General features: G+C 34.2%; 1 protein-coding gene across 1 annotated transcript in view; it reads right to left on the bottom strand.

Moving 5' to 3' along the window:
• Window positions 1–3,993: 3,993 nt before the first annotated feature.
• LOC100644111 (fibrillin-1) overlaps window positions 3,994–23,292 on the bottom strand; it is a 73,832-nt gene continuing 54,533 nt past the window's right edge. Inside the window, exon 18 of the mRNA XM_020867626.2 lies at window positions 3,994–5,573. Within this exon, the coding sequence (XP_020723285.2) occupies window positions 5,419–5,573 (155 nt within the window). The 3' untranslated portion in view covers window positions 3,994–5,418. The remainder of the gene's footprint in view (window positions 5,574–23,292) is intronic.

The raw sequence follows: 23,292 nt of genomic DNA, 5'->3' as shown, positions 1-23,292 counted from the left end.
TAGGTGATCTTGGTTGAATTATAGCTTTATTTTGTTATATTTAAGATCCATATGATAAATAAAAGAGCTACTATCTTTTTATGAAATTTAGTTGTTTGATCTTTATGATTTCGGCCATGACAAGATTAAAAATATTAACGGAATTAATAAAAAGAGGTAAATGTGCCAGAGTTTACTTCAAGAGAGTCGTTTAGATCAGAGTGCTCCTTTAACTCGAACGGTTCCGAGTAATCACTGTTCGAGATCCGTGCATAAACGATTTCCAGGAAACGTATTATGAAATCGTCATTAAAAATCGACGTGATATCAATCCTCCGTACCTCGGTACCCTTTCGAGGCAGGTGGAAGGCGCGTCTAAACTATCGATTAGTTGGAAACGTGAAAAATTGAAGGGCCAGATCTTTTCGTGTACACCGTGTCATTTGTGCTCGACGAGCAGTATCATCGATTGGTGCGAGGTTAGCGTGTTAGATGTGATGTTCACGCGTGAGCAATGAATTCCAAGCGATCAAATGTCGGCGACGTCGATCTTAAAGATGTAAGAACGTGCGAGAAAAGGGACTATTTGGTAGCTGGGTAGAGAAATTTCAAATTTAGTACGAAGAATGATGATTTCGTGAGAATGGGAAGAAGTTTTGGAAGAAGGTGATTAATTCTTAAACTGGAATATCGTGGCATTTTGACAGAAGCATGTTGGACATTTTTGGAAAAAATTATATAAGCTTGATCTTTTTATAATCTCATTGCAAAAATTTTCTTAGTGAAAAAATTTAGATATGTTTGATGACAGATAAATCTAGATAATTACATCGTGTAATAAAGTAAATGGAGTTTTGATACAAACATAATTTTCATGTTATAGCAATTTGGCAAGTTTTTGGGAAGCAATATACATGCATATTGTATTTTACAAATTCGATTAAAATGAAAGTAGGTTAATCGAAAAAATATGGAAATTCATAACGTTTATGGTACCAAAGAAATTGTTACATGATTTGTAAATGATTTACATTTTGGAAAGTATTATATGATTATCATATCAAGAATATGTAAATTACGCGCTAAGAAAAGTACGTTAAATTTTCAAATGTGAAAAGTATTCCAACGTCTCCAAAATCTGTTCGAAATTAACTTTATGAAAACTTTCAAATTTGAATTTAACTCCCTTTATAAAGTATAAAGTATTCAAACGCTTCAATTACCTACATACCATCACGATGTTCCACTTTGAGGGTGAAATCACCCTGTTAAACCTCGATCAAAGCATGGAACGAGGAGTATAATAATCGAGATTATTGATTAAATCACTTTAACTAATTAATAAGCATAGGGACAATATATGGTAAATGTAATTAGAGGTCATCAAAAGTTTGTGATACCTTCAATTATATCGATAAGCGCTAACTGCGTTCGAAGCCGTAATTTTTAGAACTAAATAAAGAAAACGAGTCAAGAGAAAACAGTTAGATGATCTTTTTTCTTTTGTTTCCATCATGAGCAATCGTCGATGATCACGGAGCCTAACGAAATATATTTTATTTATAAATATATTTACTTTCTCGTAACTAAATTTTATTATACTGTAATACTATTACTACCATATTTTAACTTATTCCAAGAAAAACAGCTCGCCTCAAAATTTTTGTTTATTGTGACAAAATAAACAATGGAAATTAATATAAGATATTATTAGATATATAAATATAATTATGTAGAAAAACTTTTTACACCTATGTACATTATTCGTACATTTATGTGACGTATATACATATATATATAAGTTTCTTCATAATATATAGGACATTTTAATAAATTCAATAATAACAAATAGGATGGGAAAATGGAGTAGATAATCGATAAAATGATATTTGGATTTAGAACAATATTTTATAAGAAATAAAATTTTGGCCCTTCGTTTCTTTAAAATTTCTATATACGAATATTTTCAGATTCGTTTTAAATTTTATCAATATAATTAGGGTAATTGGATTTCACTACAGCGGTAGATTGCCTGTACCGGGTATAAAAACGACTCATCCACCAAAAAACTTACTACTCGAGGTCGTTTAATTCTGCCTTACGAGATTTCTTCCCTGATCTTCGTCTAGAACATTTTCAAACCGTAATGTTTCCTACTTCGGACATTTGGATAAGGTATCTTGTATATTGGATTTCAACAGACTATCCAAAATTAATCGGTAACAGTGAGTATAGCCGTGCAATACTTTGCAGTATATCCTAAATATTTTACGAGGAAATTTTCATGTATCTACGTCACGAGCAGGTAATCCCTTGGTGCAAGCTACGCTTTCACGTTCACGTGAACCAGATTTACGTATATTAATGTATAACCATCGTATATACGCTGTAGTTCCAGACGATGCTTCTGTCATCGCCAGATTCCTGTTTTCCCGAATAACATTATCGCGAAGGTACTGAATACTTCTCAACCGCGCTGTTAGACAATAGGCTATTAAGAACAAAAACCGGCATAGTGAGTGGCGAGAGTGTATATATCTCAAGAGGTGGTTAATATCGGTGTACCGATGGCTCTACTTATTGTTCGTCAGTATTTTACGCTGTTGGTTCTTGCTTTTATACGTCTATCTTTCTTACTTTTTCGATTCTTCTTCATCATATATATTATACAAAATATTTTGTAACTGATGGTATAATTAAAGGAAATTCTAAAAAAAGAAGAGTTGGAAATATATTATCAAGATTTAAAACTCGAAAGCTTTTCAAAAAGCGAAACGTCATATGAATAAATTTTATTCCACATCTTCGATGTAACTTTTTACGTAAAGTCATTTCATTTGTATATATGAATTTACCATACAACTATCGTAACGAAATATATACAACAACAATAATTATTTCGGTCAGTAATCGATACCAAAGTATACCAAATAAAACGTTAAAACCTTCAGCCCACCAATAAAGAAGTCTTTAATAATCTGCCTACAGAATCTATGTTTCAATTACCAGTCTCACATTCATTAATAAAGATATCCCCATCTATCTTCTTGCTGCAAGTATTTCAATTGTATTTTACACCTCGCATACATATCGCGCTACTTCACCAATGACGTGATCACAGTGTTTCTGGATGACGCTACTTCTGTGGTGCAATCCCTTTCTAATTGTAATGTAAGTACATACTGTCCATAAAAGGTGGTGAACAACGCTGTATATGGTTGATGGAATAATTGGCTATCATTAAGGATATTGATCGCATTAGGCCATGTCTATTGTCGAGTTATACGCCCATTAAACGTATATCTGGATAAATTTGCCAGAAATGAACCACTCTCAAGCCATATTGATCAACTCCATAATTGGAAAGTATAGAAAAATGTTACGAGCATTAATTTATAAATTTATCTCGAAATTTACTAAATCGGCAAAGTTACAAAACACTTTTTTATTACAAAATTAACAAAGTTGTAAAACACATTGGAATAAAAAACGCTTTTTGATCGCTAAGTTAATACAGTCGTAAAAAAATACCTCTCATCTTCTTCCTCAAAACGAGGAGAAACAGAAAAAATTGCGTCTATTACCTCTCTGCAGCGAAATCAATAAATCATCGAGTAGCACTGCACCAAATGTTCCTCTCCACGGCAATCGAAACTGCGGTTCGCGTTCGATATGCGCACTTTTTGTCTCTTTTCCAAACGAGGATACGATTGCTCCGTGATCGACGACGTCGATGGAACGGAAGTTAACAACACACTAAGGGGAAAACTAGATTGCGTTACATTTAAGTATTGTAATTGAGAAAAAAAAAGGATAAAAAAAAAGAACACAAGGAAACGATTTAATGTATGCGAAGTTTCGTTTATTATTTATTGATACCCCTCCACGCCACTCGCATATCATTGTTAAAGAGTAACATAATCCTAACGACATTACGATAAAATAAATGTATAAAATTTATGTATCGAATACATGTATGTATATATATGTATATTACAAAGAACAAGAAAGAAAGATTAAAAAAAAAAAAAAAGACATAGTGAAAAAGAAACACCTTTGAAATTCCTCTACTGAGTTCATTCTCTTTCTTTTTCCTGGCTTTAAGAACTTATTATTAATTACAATTTGTAAAAGGCAGTGCTGGATGGCAGTAGTTCTTTCAAAATAATTATGTAGTCGTAATAAATCTACGTGCAGCGTGTAGATTTACGAATATACAGTGTAGAATCTAGACCGATGCATTGTTGCATCGATGCTTTGAGATTCGTGATCTTTCCGGATTAACCCTTCAGTTCGTGAGATTAAACTGATTAAGAAAGAGAAGTGGAATAAAATAACAATGGCATTAAAAATAAACGAGTAGGATATTATATGTCGTAATTAAAAAACAGAAGAATGAGAATTTTGTTGAAAATACTTGGGAAAGAATAACCGGTTTTAGTCGTTCGAAAACATCTTCTACAACATTTTTGCAGTACAAATTAAATTTGAAGTTGTCTGAGAAGTAGGTTAACAGTATAAGTCGGCACAGGACTAATTGCAAGTAGCTCGTGAAGAATATTTCCTTAAAAAAATATAATGGAAATTAAAGTAAGTTCGTTTTCTCTCTTTTTGAACGTAGAATTTCTTAAATATCTTCAGTTAAAAACACAGTTGTTTAAAATGAGAATAAAAGTCTATTCAAAGAGACTTTGTAACCTAAAGCTAATAGACGATTTTTCTCGAAATTAGTTCAAACTACAATACTGAATATCAAATTTGCAAGAAACAAGTAAGAATTCATTAAATAGATATTATAAGTATAATACTTTCATTTCATTGATAAATCAAGAGAGCATCAGGGTAACTGATATTATATATCATGATATGAAGACGTTACATCCATGGTATAGAACATAAATATTATATTTAAGATACTAAGATACAAAGTACCTGGATTCAGTTAAATAAAATTCCACCGTACTTCAGGAAAATACAAAGAAAGAAAATTAAAGAGAAAGAACAAAAGAATACTATTACCTAATCAATACCACTCAATCCTTCAATCTCCTTAAATTTGATCCGTTTCAAGCGCAAACGTTCACTTTTAACTTCCTGCTACAGCGCAATCTATCAGTGCGAAGGGTTAAAAGCCAAAGATCACCGTTCACTCAAGATTCGTTTGGTGAGGAAAGGAAATACTCATCGGAACACCGTCGATCCACTGAATGGAAGTGGCGGACCGGTCGTGCGCCTCGCGAAATCAACCGACTTTAAATTAGACTTAATTAAAGCGAGGAACGAACTAGTAGCCTTCTCTACCTTTTCTGCCTTCCTGCTTTACTCCTTCGGTGAGAGGAACTCTTGACATAATTTATGTGCGAGCCGCAGACCGGCCGTTCTTTAACAGTTAAATTACTTTCGGTTATTGCGTGTTTCGTTGGCAAACAATCGACCTTCTTATATGCAACATTTATGCCGCGGCAATATTCTCGTCTCGACACGGCCTCTGCCATAATGAGTCGTTGGTGAAGATACTACGTGGTCAGTCCTGGAAGAATGCCGCTGCTGTTGCTCGCGCAACTGCTGAAGCTGATATTGTCTCGCGTGTCGATCTGCGAACAAAATTATCTGGGTTAGTCTCAGTTGGTCTATGGCCTGAGTCGGTGTTAGCCGAGTCAAGGTCGCGGCTCACAGAGCTTCCCCCACTCTACTACCATTCCCACGTTAAGATACAGTTATTTGAACTATTTCAACACAGCATCGCAATAAAACTTCGTTTATGTAAACTCCGTTTATACGAATGAAATTTTAATAGTGTCTGATTAATTGAATCCTAACTGATCCACTATTACCTGGAACTAGCGTCGAGCATCGATCTACTTATATGAATGTTTAACAATAAGATGTAAACAGTGGAACATACTTCGCAGTCGATACAAGTTTGCAACTTTATTATCTATTTAAATGTAAATGTATCGTGGAATTCTCTTATATGAACACGAACTGAACTATTATCTTAACGAAAAGTTATAGGTGACGAGGAAAAACAGACGAACTGCTATTATGTGAATGACCTTGTTATAACTTGTCCGCCGATAGGTTAGTATAGACGGAGTTCTACTTTTCTTGTTATTTCTGTATTTGTTGCTTTGTGTAAGAGATGATAACAAAAATATTATGTTGCTTAGTCTATAAAAACATGAATCATTTATTCTAGTTTGAAAATACAAACAATTTCTTTTTAACCATAATGTCTAATTGTAGAATAGATTTTTAACAAAAAGGAGGTTGTGTCAAGAAGTTGTTGTGATTAGGTAGCTGCAGTCGTCACACAAAAATGGCGAAACGACGAACTTCGATGAAATGTCACCAATTCGCTTATTAAATTGGGCCTGTAATTCGAATGAGGTCGCTGCAGTGAGTACATTCACAAATTGAGCTCACTGGAGACGTCGAAAAATAAAGAACCATTCGAACAATTGATTTAATTGATTTTAACATTCGATAACCTTCCTAAATCCAACTCTCGACCTTGATCTGAATAGGGAAGACAACCTTAATCTTAACCAGGAAGGTGAGTATTTAAATTTGTTGAAAAGAAAGAGGTAAAAAGAATGAAGCATAAGGCAGGACAATAAATCTGACCAGTCAAGGACACTTCTCCGCCGACGCTTTTAGGGCGCTACTACGGGCTCTAGCGAAATTTACGTATGTAAATCGGTGCTTCTGAATTTTCAGCGTATCTGACACATTGTACGTAATTTTCCTTTATAAGACAAAATACCTTTTGCGTTTTTTCCTTTAAAATAGAATAGAAATGTTAAGAAATTTCCTTGTTATTTTATTAAATTATATTTATTCGACTTTTATTTTATTCTATTTTTAATAAATTTTAATAAATCTCTTCATTATTATATTATATCGTACATACGAAATTGAAACGGTACCTAAAAACAAGGTAGAGAATAAATACGTGTTGGAAATTGCTGATCAAATTTTCAGCTGAGCACTTACGGATAGACCATTAGCAAACCTATTGATCGACAAACGAGCAACGTGATAAACTAACTCATTGATAGTCATCGTAACGTAGAGCGATCCGAACGGCCAATTGCTGCAGGAGGAAGTGGATATTGTATTGTCTCGTCAAGCTTCAGACAGTTTCTAGTGTTCGCTTAACTAGAAGTGTCTTGTATATACGTGTATATACAAGCAAGCGTTGCTTATTGTGTGGTTGCGAATAAGTAGAATGGAATGTCTATCGTCGCGGGATCAAGCTACTGGAATTCTTTCTTAGTGACCCAATACGTGTCATATGGTGATTATCATGTCACAGTGAGGCACGATGTAATCGGGTTGGAACGTGGACGAGTGTCAATGTTGAAGATCTGCTTCGAACTCGTTGCAGATTTCAAGGAATTTAATCGTTATGAAATGATAAATTTAGTTTTGTAAGTTTTCAAAAAATTATTTGGATATTTGGAAGATGATACGTAAGACTGCAATATCCTGGATTAAAATGTAGCACATTTCACTCTTTCTATGATATTGCGCATCTGAAATATTCAGATCATGATGAACAGTTATCCCAACAGATCATTTTAAGCACTTCGAGAAGTGCAAATGAGATTTTAAGCTTCAGGAAAATTAATATTACTTCAAAGTTTGCTAATCACTTTTATGTATTTTACCCAACTAATTATCTCGAATTAAATTAAAGCTAATTTCTTCCTTTCTTGAAAAGCGGTTCATTTTTCGAAAGTTTATCATAGGGTCTACTACTAATTTATCATCTAAACCTCATTAATTAGATTCAATGTAATTTTAAATTTCAATATATTCCAATATGTATACCGATATTATTACTATTTAAGCGATTATATTTGATTATAACATATAAATTCTTAAAGCTTCGCAATTGCTTAATATTACCAGAGTACAGTTAATAGAAATCGATGAAACATTAACAACTTCTATAAAATATTTACTAAGTATTCCACTCGTTATATCCTTCAATAACCTGAAAACGGAAAACGTTTACTCTTAAATAAAATAAAGCGAAAATGTATAGAAATATTTTATTGTAAATACAACGATATTGCCTATATCTTTTAATATTTTCGGTTGTTTAATTTTCCAAAGTACAAAAACAGAAATATACTTGGCAAAACTTTATAAAAAGTCAATTACCATTGTATCCAAGATTTATCGAGAATTTAATCACTTTTACCTAAATAAAGTTTACACATACAAATCTCGATAGTTTGTATAAATCGTCGTCGTTAAATAATTACTGCCTTTGCAGCAATCCAACAGCGATTTGTTAAGATTTCTGTCATAAATATAAAATGGCTCGTCATTTGTCAAAACATCAATTTCGTATCGGAACAACTTGTCGAAAACGAACATATAAACAAACGAAAAAAGCACGTTCCGTCGTTCGATGACTTGCTTTTTTCTGATTGTAAATCATTAAACGTCGATCGATATCCGATTAACCACTGGCGTCCGTAATTCAAGCAGATACCTAAATCCTTCTTTTACTGATTTATTCTCGCCAGATACGGCTATCAATGTTTCGTTTCTCCACTGTTTCTCTACCTTTCATTCTTTTTTGTTGTTTCTATCGTGAAATACGAGTACAACATATATTTACAAAGTTCGAAAAACAAAGTGAAATATCAAAGAAACTTCAGCTTTTAATGTTTCAGAAAGATTTTCGCTTTTGACAATTGAACAAGCGAAACGAAATATTCGCTAAAAGATAAACGATAATTTCAACAATGTCCTTAAAAAGAAACTTTATTCATAGTATTGCATTATTTGTTTTTTTATAATCGTGATTATGTATTCTCATTTCTCAAAGAAATATACAAAAAAATTTATTCCAGTCAAAAAGCAAAGGATGCTCCAAACTTTTGAGCGAATGCTGATGGAGTGTAATATAATGGATTCTAATGTTTGTTAAAAAGTTGCAATTTGTATTCTTTTTAATGTTTGTATTTTGTTATTTTAGTGTATTTTAGTACTATAGAAGATTTCCCGATGTAGTTAGTTAACTCTGTACTACTCGCTACAGATGCTAGAAACAGATAACAGTTTCGTTATCGAAGGTGAGATCAGTACCAGCTTATGAACGCGTAGGGTATTAACTTCTTGCTACTGTTATTACACTTAGAGGAATGTACTGCCATTGTAAATTAGTTTGTTCAGAGTGTCCCGTAAACTATATAGGGAAATAAAAAGAAGAAAGGAAGCGAGGATATTTGTTGAAATTTTTTACTTTTCATTTCCCAGTTTTTTCTTTGCTATTTTATATAAAAAATTATGTCAAATTATGTGCAATATTACTTGCAAGTTTAGATACATTATTTTTAGTATTATCATTATTATTAACTAATTTTACTGCCACTAATTATTTTTTTACATTTATCTGAAAATGCAAACAGCAACGCTATATAATATCCATAAAAAAAATAAACTTAATTAATTAATTAATTAATTACTAGTAGCAAAAATTATTGAAGATTTATGAGAAATACATTTATAACAAGAGCATAATATATCTCCTATTTTGGAGACTTGGAAATTTTTTTCTGTTTCGACACCCTCCAATTTTGTCACGTCCGGACGAAAAAATTTTCCGTGCATGTTAAAACTCAAAGGTCTTCAAATTCCCTCATTTTGTAGCGACTGAATTCTTGAAAACCGTGAGAGCAGCGTAACTCAACGAGGGAATGTAAGGTTATAGACAGGTTTCAAAAGTCTAATCATATAATGCAAAAAGAAAAATGGACGAAAATGCTTGATTTTGATATTTTAATAAAAATTTAGAAAAATATACGTTATCTATTTTTTTTCACCGTTATATAAAAGTATTACACAAATTTAATAAAAATTTAGAAAAATATACGCTATCATTTTTTTACGGTTATATAAAAATATTACACAAATATCAACACGATATAGATTAAAAAAAAAAAAATTGTAGCTTCGCGCTATAAATAAAAGAATGGTTTTCAAACAAAAATAAGTTATTTTTGGCTGTAGCGTAATCCTTTTTATGAAATTTAAAATATTTACTGGAATGGCGTTCTGTACATTGTACATTATCATCGCGCTACAAATTTTATTTCATCGGTTTCATTGGTGTTAGAATTATTTATTGCGCAGAATTTTAGATGGCCGATAAAATGTGGTGCACGCTCTCTCATGAACACATGTTAGCGATTCGTTTCGCGGGTGCATTTGCAATTAACGGCATTATGCAACGTACAATGAAAATAATCGATCGTTCCACCTATTTTTCGACCTAATATGTACTTACGGAAATGAAATTGTCGAGCAACAATTAAATACTATACATATACTTAATAAACATATAATTACTTTTACTTTCAGCTCGCAAATTAATTACTTTGGATTTTCCATTATTTGGTAACTTGCTAATGGCATATATTTCTAGTTTTCTCATTTTATCTCATTCAGAATCGACTTTTTTTAGACTTTGAGAAAGATTTATTTTTGTCAAATATTTAATTATTATTATTTAATTATTATGCTATTATTTTTACCAATTAATCCACAAAAATTATATTTTTCTCATATGATCTTTAAACGGACTTGTTCAAAATACCTTGTTTGTTATCATTCTTGTTCTTATCTTAATCAATGAAAAACGTACGATTTTCGGTTTGAAAATTAAAACTACAACATGGCCAGATCATCGCTGTGAGACGATGACGATGACGATGCCGACGTGATGCGACGGCAAGAAGTCGCGTGACCCGAATATCGTTAATGGCACGATGGTAAGCTCTTCTGAAGCGAAATTCTGAAGCGGACACAGGGATATAAATCAGCTGTTCCACGATTTCCGTAAACGCGCTCGCGCGCGTGAATATTAATCAAGTCATCTGACTCTCAAAGCACGCTTTCTTAATCGTCATCGGCCTTGTTACTGTATCAGTTCGTATCTTCTGAGTTATTGTTTCGTACGAACTTTACTCTGAATATTACATGCTATTATATAGAACATGTTTCCGGTCAACCGTGATTTTTAACGACACATTAATTTTTAAATTTACGATCGTTGAAATTTCTCGTCCTCGTTTTAGGCGAAATATGCTTAATGTTCTAGGAGAAATCATGTACATATATTTGTTAGACCTGCTGCGGTTCTAGAGCTCGTGTTTCTCATTCTTCGTTTTGACTCAACAAACAAAGAGGGTTTCAACGTTGTAAGAAAAATTGTAGCTTAAGATTGAAACGAAAATTTATGCATATCAATAGTGATTCATATTTTTACATACTACGTAAGTACACGTAACATACTACATAATATGTTAGAGATGTAATATGTAATATGTAACAAATATGTTATATAATATGTTACAAATGTTAATATGTTATAGGACAAAGAATTTTTTTACAGTTTCAAGAAAATAATTACGAAACCATAGCAAAGAAAGGATTACAAAAAGTAAAGGGAAATATGTATTCACAGATAAAAGATTCAACTGTGAAACTTAAAAGTGTTATTTTTTATCGCTTGAAAGTAAAAAGCTCATCGTCGATTATCTTCACTTTCTCTGTTTACGTCGGAGCATCGAATATTTGCTTGGGAAGAAGAAATTCGCTTCCGGCCACGATTCCCTTGGGAGCCACGGAAAGAAAATCGCAGGGGCAGCCTGAACGTTAAGTGCCGTGTCGTAAAGCTTAAACGAGATCGCAGACGGTATCGAGATACGAAGAGCCACGAGCTGATCGTCTTCCGCAAGTGGGTGTCATCGTGGAAAGTTGGCTCACATGCACGCGCAAGCACACACAATCGTGACCATCTTCTTCGGCAGTTTATGTCTCGACCTCCAGGTCTTCCCTCGACATCGTTCTCTTTCTTTGCTATGCATTATTAATAGGCTCGTCGTTAACACGATGACTGTCAACGACACATAAATCACTAAAACAGTTAGAATCGTTTAACGAGACTCGTATAGTTAATTCGCAAAGAATGGAATTTGCACACGAATATCGAACGGATAAATTCTCACCAAAAGAATTTTTGATTATGTATGTAAATATATATGTATACGAGCAAATTGAGTTGCAAACGAATAATGGGATTTGAGATTATTATCAAGCTGCACACTTATGATATTTTATACCTTAACGGTATGCTTTAATCTTCACAGTGTGATATAACTATGTTTTATATTATCAACAGTAATAAATGCCCTTACTTAGTACCAACAAGTTTGGTTATTAGCAAAATTAAATTTTATAAATTACAAGTTATCTGATTATCCTATCTCACGTAAGCTTGTAAATTGCGCAACACAAGTTTATAACCTACAACGTGTAATTTGTCAATTCACTAATATTATTAGTTAGTAAATTGTTGCGCGAGAAGATCCTGGCGAATAACCTAATAATTTTTCCGAACGAACAAAGAGTAATGAGATACGATATTATAAACATGAGTTCAATAAAATATTATTGTTCGAAATCTATTTAATATCGAGATATAGATATTTAATATTTCATGAAATAGAAAGCTTCGTTTGTGTGAATATGAATGGAATATGAATATATGAAGAATGTTTATGAAAAATATAAGTAAAAAAAGTTATTTTACTAAAATTCCATTTTATTTGTATTTAGAGATAGTAATATGTATTGAATCGAACTCTTCTAGCGTCGTTTGCTGGTTACATAACTTTTGTATAATATCCGATAGGTTTGATTCTAAAATTTTTTAGCTGGATTTAAATGTTTTTTAGAACGCTGCCATTGATGCTAGTATGCGAATCCTGCGTAACAGGTTTTCAAAAAGCTGGTGTTCATGAATATCGGAGGGAAAATATAAAGTACTATGTATGTAGATCGTACTGCAATTGAAAAATGATTGGTTGCCTGTGATAAACTAAATATATCTATGTGTTGTAGAATACATTTATCTGTTCTATTTTTCTTTTAAAAAGCACAATGTTGTAAAAGTATTCCGGTGACTATTTTTCGAGTCGCTACATTTTTTATATTACATGTACAAAATTAATTTATACTGTTTACTATAATATTGAACAAAATGTTTCTGCTCTTAAAAATAATTTTTTTAATCTTGTTTATAAAGATAATCATTTCCATCAATCTTTTATTCAGTACGATTATATTAACATTATGTATTAATAAATTATATTAATATAGTGTCCTATGTAAATACATTATAATAAATATAATTTGAATTATATCGCGACGATGTATGAAAGATACTTCATTTTACAGCATTTTGTAAAATACTTTTTTTTTACCAAAAATACACACGTACCTAAATATTTGTTAACATAAGAAATAGAAATTCTTCGTCTTACAATTAGTACATGTAAATATGTATATGTATATATTTTTAATATTATCTATTAATATTTCATGAACAACCACGAATTTACCATGCGACGAGATTATTGTCATAAATAACAGCCTAACTATCTGAATGACTTAATTAAAATGGTAACAGGTGCGAGAACCTTTCCACCATCCAATTCCTACATTTTAGTTCCACTTCATCTTCTCAAGCAGACATTTAAATCGTATGTTTATGATATTACGAAAAAGAATATTCAAAAGACAAATTAACTAGAATTGTTTGCTAAAAGATATTAAATCCAATAAATCTAAATATGTAACTAAACAAACCATCCTTAAAGACTTACTTTTAGTCAAAACATGAACACATAGACAATGAAATCACCCAAACCACCAAGATCAATGAAGACTGCATTAAATTATATCAAACTATATTGTACCAAATTATATTACATTTCCAAAGGTTATAGAATCAGCCTGCTCTAATAATCTAATAAAAAATCATCTTCTTCGCAAAAAGTTCTCAAGCCAAATATACAATAATTCCAAGAATATTAACAAAATATATAATAATATACACAGAAGGAAACAGAGAAAGAAACCATCATAAAGTCTTCTTTTTAAGTCCAGAGAGATTATTTTGCATCAATTCAGACTTCTTCTCTGCCATGTTTAACAGATCCTGTACTTGCTGCACCTCGACAGACGACAAAGTCGACTCTAGATCTGGCAAAATGGCGTCGGTAAGGCTCAAAGATGCCAATTCGCCTATATCGGTGTTGTCGCGATCGGATAGCACTCGTTTCAATTTTTTGATATACTTCTTCAATCCGGCCTGCATCGCTATGCCGGCCTTGGAATCACGACGAGGCAGTTTTAAGCCATCGGGACCACTTTCTTTCAATTCCGACCGATTCACCTCGGTTCTTCCCGGCTTTTCATCCCTCGAAGGCTTCCTCTCGCCCATCGGGGACTTGCTCGACCTGATTTGCATCGATCGAGCGCCAATCACATTATCATGCAAACCGGTGTTCAGCCTCGAGCCCGTCGTTCTTTGTTGCGAGCTCTTCGACATGGAGGACAGCTTACCGGTATTCAAAAGGTTGCTTTTAGCACTGCTCGTTGATCCGAAATTTCTGATCGCGCTGAAAGCTTTTCTTCTATTAACGTCGCTTGTCTTCTCCTCGTTCTTACTTCGAAACGAATCGATCGTGTTTTTCCTCCCGCACGCATTCAATTTCGCCGAACTCGAATCCACACTCGTTTGCTGATTCTCTTGATGTTTTTTAACGTTCTTTTTGAACATTCTAATATTCTCGTTTTCTTTGTTCGATACTTCCTTTCGTTTCTCGTTATTTTTAAACTTGTTTAAATCATCGATGTTTCCACGAAGCACTTGCTGGAGAAACGTGTCTGTAGAAAGTTCCAATTTCGGTGGTTGTTTCGCCGATACAGGGTCGACGGTATGCGAGCCTTGTTGCCTGTCGCTCAAAACTTTCTCAAGTTTCTCCGGCTGGTCGTGTTTCGCCGACGACTTTCTCGAACACTCTTTAATGCTCTCGTCGTTCGTCGTCTTCTTCGACCTAGTCTGCGCTAACCTTGGCTCTTCGGGAGGCTGCTGCGTGATCTCCGCCAAGGAGTCGATCGTCTCGATCACCTGACCACTTGGCGAGCTTCGCTCGGACAAATTCTTCGCTGGCGAACGCTGTTTATCAGCGGCGTTCGTTGCTGCACAATTCTGATTCGAAACGGGGCCCAAAGGATCGTTTTTCCTACAAGACAAATCAATCGTGGAACTTGTGGGAAAATCTGCCCTTGGTAACTCTTCGGTTTCGCTTTTGATTACTTCCAACTTGCCGATTTGCTTACTCAACTTAGCGTCGTCGAGCTTTGATCCGTCTTTGTCAGATCTATCAAAATTCGTATCCAACGGAGGTAAATCCGTGGACATTTGATCGACGTAGTCTAAACTCTGACGATCAGACTGTTTGCTGGTTTTCTGTTTACTCAGGAAGCTGGATTTCTTCATCATCGAGCTTCTCCACGATGCTTCGAACATCTTCGATGACGTTTTGCCAGAGTTTCCGTACTTTTGGTTAAAGGATATCCGCGGGTTTCCTGTCAACCAAGGCAGAATTTGAGGTTTCTCCGATGTACACCGCCTGGAGGCAACGGAGGAGTCGCGAGATTGTCCGGAATGGTCATCACGAGCTTTGCTGGATTCGCTGCGGATGCTTTCCGTGTCGATGGAGCTGATCGTCATACAGTTCATCGATTCTCTTTCAACTCCATCGATGGATGACAGAGCTTCTCGTTTGTCTTCGCATTTCTGCGAGCCTGAGAGCGTGTCTCGTTTCGAGTTGACCGAATCCGTGCTCGAATTGTTCTTTGAGAATTTCGTCGCGTTCTTCTTGCCTGAAGATCGTTGTAACATGGATCTTCTCGACGTCGTTGAATCGGCACCCGCGCTGGATGGTCTTGGTTTAAGAGGTCTTAAGTTTCTTTTCGTTATCGAGTCTATAATTTACGTGAAAAAGCGGCAGTTACTTAAAATATTTTTTTAAATTTTCATTTACACTTTTATGTGAATGATTATTTTTCTTTTCAGCACTTTTAGCCTTTTTCTATGAGTTTTTAAAAAGTTTGTTAGAACCGTTATTAGAGATTGATGTTATGCATTATTGAAGAAAATATGATGCAAATTGCAAGAGTTTAATTATTAAAAAAGCTTTTCTTACTACTGTTACAGAATATTTAAGACCTTCGATACTAACAAACTTTTAAATTGATACAATCAATTTGTAGAATTAAACGAGTTCCCCTGAATATAAAACGAGAAACGGTAACAAAAAGGAACGAAAAACGGTTCATTTCGCAGAAGAACTAAACTGTAATTAACAAGTTCTTCGACTATTTATTTCGATAAAAGTGTAAACGGAACGTCACTAAATACTCCAGCATCCTTTTTCATCCGATTTATCTCTTTCCATATTCTCACGAGAAGCATCCCAACAACGTTACACAACGTAGTTTCTCTTACAACATACCTTGTCTCCTCTGCATCGAACTCATAACAGTATCATCATAAAACGAAATCCTGGGCGATCTTTCACCTTGACCAGCAGCATTAACCACATCCACATGTTTCGTTTCCGTTTCCCTCTCAACAGTTTCCGGCTTCTGCGTCCCCTTTATCAAAAAATGATCCAACGGATGGAGGTACTCTGTCTCCTTTTTGCTCATCCCCTTCGTGGCATCGTAATATTCCTCGATAAAGTCAAACAGACTATGATGGTACCGATCGTTCAATCTGATAGCAACCGTCGAATCATTATTATTTAAATGAATAGAATTCAACACGACGTCTCCAGGAGGCTGATAATCGTCGTACTGTTTCCTCAAAGCAGCCTCTACCAGTTGGAATCGATATGCGTCGTAATCAAACGCAGATATGTCGACGATTGGTAATTCAGAATTTGTGGCAACGAACGATGAAGATTCTTTCAAGACCATGTCGTTTTGTTTCGTCGTTGATTCCGCTTTTCCTCGTGCTTCCTGCACATTTGCCCGAGTTTTAGCGTTCCAATATTCCGTCCTCACGTTGTCACCACTCGCCTGCAAAATGGGCGTCGAGATCGTCTTTCTAGCCGATTCCAAATGGAAATCCGCGCTCGAGCTCGAGGCTGAGTCGAACGTCGAGACTGGATAATGCGTCGTCACCACGCGATCTCGACTTTGTTCCACTTTGTGCACGTTACATTGCCGAGTCTGCCAGGTCTTCGTGGTGAGTTTCGTCGAGCTATCCTGCTGCCACACGGTGTAAGCATTGGATATTCCGACAATGTGCGCAAACGAACGTACGACGAAGCAGGAGTGCAAGAAACGAAAGCAGAGGATTTTTGATTGGATTACGTGTTAGGTCGCGCGTTGTGTGGTGTATACTGGTACAAGGAATTGCTATGGTATATCGTTTCACAGATAAGGTTAAGGGAAAAGGTGTTTAATTCGATTAGGGACTGTTTGGGAAATATTCGGAGATGCCTTCGTTCCTACGGTGGGTTCCTTGGAAATCTTTCGTCTTTGATATAATTAGGGGCTTTATGCTTCAAAAGTTGTCAAAACGTTGTTCTTTGTTTAATTTTGTTCTATTTCATACGTAAATCATTTACTTTTTGAATACCACGTTCTAATTGTTACATAGCAAAGGAGTATAAAAGAATCAATTTGGAAAAATGCGTCTGTACTATCTTTTCGATGTCCTTTGAATTCCTCATTTACAAAGAAAAATACGGAGATATTTTTTAAATGTATGATTACATTTTAAAACTACAAGTCCAATTTTTCACATCATAATTTAACTTTGTCAATCTCTACATTTTTTACCTCCATTTTTTATCATACATTTATCTCTACATTTGAAATTATTCTCTTACTTTTCTTTATAATTGGATCACTCTCGCAATTAAATTACTTTGTCAAAAGCACTCGCGCAAAGTACGTTCAATGGAAAATGGAAACAGTATGAAATTCCAAGGAAACACCGAACGTACGCAGGTACTGGAATGAATTCTGGCAAGCCTAACCAAAGTGCACGTACTAGAGAATGTTGAACGCGAAGGATGAGTGGTACAGCCAAGAGCACGGTCAGCGTCAAAGCGAAAATAGTCTCGACAACGAACGGTGGTATCGATTGCAAGGTTAGAACAAGCTTTCCGGGCGCCACGACGTTCAACATAACGGTGCCTTTCTTCGGTGCCTGCTCGATTTCCGGCAGCTGTGCTTCCTCGAGTCTCGTGCCTCATGTTAGAATCTCGATCAGATGGAAGCTCGACCGATCGATGTCGTTCGCAGCCCGCACACTGTCCTCGAAAACGCTTTCCATAATTGAACGATCGCCGATGCCCCGGATTCCGCTCGTCACTTTTTTTCTTCGTTTGTCTTTCACCGCTAGAATATCCGATTGATTATGAGTGGCGCTCCACGATAGACAAAATTTTAAGTAATATTTCGTCGCTTTGTGGGGAGTAAAATTGGACGCAATTCGATTCACATAACAGTTAATGGATAAAAATAAGAAATAAAAATTTATTTGGCGAATAAACACCCAGTCGAATAAGAACTTATCCGAATAAGAAATTTGTTCGTATATGGGGTAATGGAATCTATGGAAATTAGAAGTGCTAGTTTCTAATAAAAATTGATGTTTCAATGGAAGAATTTCTTTTCTGGTCTAACCGGACTTTAAAACGCTTTATTCTACATATAAATCCAGGAATAATCTGCGGAATATGTGGGATCTTTCCACGAAATATATTTTAAATGGAAATTTTATTCACTCATGGAAATGACGAACATGTATACTTAAATAATCGAACAATAATATTTTCAATGTATGTAAACGATACTCGATGCAAATTTCTCAAATAAACTTTAAAGATATTCTTAGTTTCTTAATTTTTTAAGATATTCCACTGATTCGTTTTAAATCATCCGAACATATATAATCTGCTATAAAGTTATATTTATATAATATCAATTTTCTAGATACTAAATTCTTCAATGTAAGATCACTTAATCCTTATATATTCCAGGAAGTGAAAATTTTATTTCCGCGAGGGAATATATCGGCGAGAACGTGTTGCTCGAAAAATAGGGTGATACGTGGAAGCAGATTCTGCTCGTCTCGATGGTTTGATTCGATATCGACCGGCTCGACTGCTGTTTCTTTTTCTTCGGATTTTAATATTGGCCACGTTTGTCGTTTCACGTCCTTTCGTGTTTACTGTCGCGGCGATATTCATGTTGCGGGACCCCGGGGAAAGATTGGAAAATACTTCCAGATTCTTTGTTTCAGTCGTATAAGCTACTGAGATAGTCTTACATGGTATCGCCTTTAATCTCTTCGAAGACGAACTTTTTAAAGTCGTGAGAAAATCATTTCATACTTTTATATATTACTTCATATATATTACTTTTATATATTACTTTTTATATATTACTTTTATATATTACTTCATATTATTTTAAATAATTTAAACCCTGAATACGTTGCACCCTTTTAACGTTCTCTTTTCTATAATGAAATATGGTACATATAAATATCACTACAAAAAGTATAGTATAAAGTATACGTTTTTGTTCAATTTGTACAAATATTAAAATAGCGTGTTACGTGTTTCTTTGTTTTCCATACGATAGGTCGTACAAACTAAAAATGAATATTTCAAATTATTTAATTAATTTTCTAAATCCATCGTCTTCCGACATAAGTAGGTCGATAGGTCTTCTTGTGGAGAATACCGAGATAGATCGATTGGTCTATTACAAATTTCATAACTCCGTTTAAGAAAACGTATGTCAACTTCTATGTCATCTTCTATTAGGTTGTCCGAAAAATGTTTTTGTTTCACAGACCCGTCTTTTACAACGACGCATCTTTATACAGATATGAAACCTAATCTATCGAACGTTGTGATCTTTATTTTGATAGAACAAAATGGATCATACGTAATCTGATAAAATAATATAAAATGGAAAATGCGTATCCATTATTTCTTTATAAAACGAAAGAAACTTTTCGTTTACCTAATACATCTGTACATATCTACAAAAAACTATACAAATTACACTGGGTTATGTTCCCCTCGAAACTATTTAATTCTTGTCTGAAATCATTTTCATACTGCAGCCAGTTTAGCAGAAATTTGCAATTAGGGATTAAATTTGGATATATTATATAGTAAATAGAAAAACGCTCTTTCCAATGCTAAAAAGTAATTGAAAAATTATCCCATTTAAATCGAGTCTAAACAACGAAATGGCAAATTTCCTCGAGTGTAAAATAATTCGATAAACATCGAATGGTAATTAACGTCCGGCATAATGAAACTGCAATAAATGCAATAAAATGAGCAAAGAAGAACATTGAAAGAACCGAATACCGTGGAAGCAATACAAAATAGTGGAGACACGTTCCCTTTACCAATTGTCTGTTATTGTTCAACGATTAAATGCTCAATTGTGATACGATAAGCGGCCTAAATGCTCCTTGATAATTTACCATTCACTTCCGTGGAGCACCAAGGCAACCTCCGATGGAAAATAATAGACGCTCGTTGGCCGAACAGTTTAAATTATTACCATTACGCGATGTGTTTAAACGAAAATGCGCCGCCATCCACCACGGCCCGAGTTTAATTATTGAAATTCGCGCTTGACAAAATTCGATGAACAAAACGCAATTTGTACAAAACCGGTATAATGTTTTGCGTAAATGGTCGGCCATAACTGATTTAATGGCAACCAGCTTGAATTAGTCCATTTACAATGTAATCGTTTTAAGTTTGAACATGCGCGGGCGCAGCAACCGTGATCGAAGTACCATCGATGCTTTCATACATTTTCTCGGCCACATGGAAAATCCGTTTAATCCGTCATGATCGTTTCGTAAGCATAGATGATCGTTTCGTAAGCACAGGTGATCGTGGCACGGTCGCGTGTTCCTTTTTCGTTTGGAATATTCATAAATTTTCTTATTATACGTGGGTATACGTTCTTTGTATGCAGAACGTGTCATATACGTTGCGCGATTTCGTGTTACGTTCTAAACTTAGCTAACGATAGGAAATATTTACGAGATTTAAAAGGAGTCAGTGAACACGAATTTTTAACGATTTTTGATTTTCGGATAAGATGCTTTCTATTGAAAGAAAGTGATGTTTGATTAATACCGTTGATTTTGGTTATTGGTTTAGTCATTCTCGTCATTACTGTACTGTGGATATCTATGCAACTTTACCTGTAATTATCTTTCATAAGGTAATTAAAAGTAATGAAAGGAATTCCCATTATGAATTAACGAACGCACACATTTTCTTGTTAGTAACATTCGTATAAATGATGTGCAGGTTCGCTCGATTTCAACGAGACTCTGCTATATTGAAGTGTAACACGTAATCTACAACTGGTGACCAACGACTCCCAATAGAGTGATTTACCTACCTCAACCGCTTTAAATTACTTGTAAACTGTGTGTTGTATGAAAAAATATTTCAAATAAAAACTGTATAATATCAAGGGATGCGTAAAGTATGTTAATTAGATTTTTACTACTTTGCAAATATAAGGGTTGCTCTGAATTTTTCAAGTGGAGTATGCAACGTTTCATGCTGCAATTTGAAAGAATAATGAACGCTGACGATGAGAAAACATATTTTGTAACAACGATTCAAAGTGTAACAAAGATTCAAGAATTAGTAATAAGAAGTAAAGAAGAAATATACCATGAATAATTTACTAATTATATTATTATTAATTATGTCGAAAATACATTATATTATAGATTCACATTCAGAAAAATGATCTTCAATTATATAAGAATTATTTTAACCCTTCAGTTGAAAAAATTATTTGAACCGCACCAATTTATTATTTTAATTAATTATATAGAATTCTCACAACTTCTCTCGAATTTGTTCCACGTGCATACAAATAGTCTTGTCCAATACGATACGAATATTTTCAATTATAAAACTGCAATACCGAGTCGGTCAAATTATAAGTCCCATTGTGTCAGCACGATCGATCGTACAGTTCAATTCGTCTTTCTGAATCCTCGAAAAAGTGAAACGATTCGGGCATAATACGATAAAGCAGTCAGTCAATAAGACAAAAAATGAAAAAGGGAGAAATATCATGGAACGATGTATATACACGCGTTGTTCGTAGTTGTGTTACGATAGACGGCACCGGACTACGGTGAAATTGCTTTCTGAAGAAGTTCACGAAACGACCGGGGCTCGGATAGTTAAGCGCAGAATCTGTAAACTTTTCACGGCTGATTACTCCGATGTTGCCAAGCCATTGAAGTAATGAAGTTTAAATCCCTGATAACACTGAAACTCGCCGGGGATTGATACGGCCTTTCATCCCTCGCAACACGTCCTTTATTTCATTCTATTTTCTCCCTATTTGCGTTTTTCCCCTTTCCCTTCGTTTCTTTTCTTCTTCTCCTTAGCTCCATTTTTCATTATTATTTTAATCAGTCTTTAGTGCAGTGTCAATTACAAAGTTATTAGCAGATTGCGGATATTTATGCACTGAAGGGAAATTTCAAAATGCAAAAATGTATAGAGAGCCGGCAATGTGCAAAGTAAATATCAATCAAGTTTAATCGAACTGATACAGCTTTCATACACTTAAGTTTTATTTATCGATATGCAATCGAAATTGACATTTACATCTTTGTGCAAATAATATTTTTTAACGCAATTTTATTGATATCTGTTTCCACTAGTTGTCTATTTACTTTTGTCCCCGATTATACGTGAAATATCCAAAGTACAGTACTCGTTATAATATTTAACAGGTAAATAAAAAATTGTAACAAAATCCTATTCTTTTAATTTTGTTCATGAATTTGCATAAATATGTGCAATCTAGACATTATTAGCGATGGTTTGAGAGAATATGTACTGGTTCACGATATATCTCTATGATCGATATATTGTGGACGAGGCGAATCAATATATTTACAGTGATGAATTTGTCTAACGGATAGAGGAGAAAAAAAAATTGTAATATGCGTCGGGACGGGTAAAATGTTTAGATTGTGCCATGATCGATGTTTGCACAACGATGAAACTCGATTTCGCGTGACTTGGCTACGCAATAAATGGAATGGATAGATTTGATTTATTGGTATGAATTTTAATTTTTCGAAGGTAATGTAAATATATTTTAGGATTTATTGGTTAGGATTTATTTAGTATTTCATTGGTTTTTATATAGTCTCAATCTTTATCTAGATAATAACGAAAATTATAATTATAATTAGATTGTGTGTAAATTATAATTATAGCTAAATATTCGTGAGAAATTAAAAGGTGTAAAAACGTACAGAAAGCATGTAATATGCAGAGATATGTAAAATATTAAAAGTAAAGGATTCAATTTCAATTTTATTTATAA

The sequence above is a fragment of the Bombus terrestris genome, chromosome 6 (genome assembly GCF_910591885.1).
Source record: "Bombus terrestris chromosome 6, iyBomTerr1.2, whole genome shotgun sequence".
Lineage (NCBI taxonomy): Eukaryota > Metazoa > Arthropoda > Insecta > Hymenoptera > Apidae > Bombus > Bombus terrestris.
The sequence above is the reverse complement of the archived record's forward strand: the minus strand, read 5'-3'. Positions and strand labels throughout refer to the sequence as shown.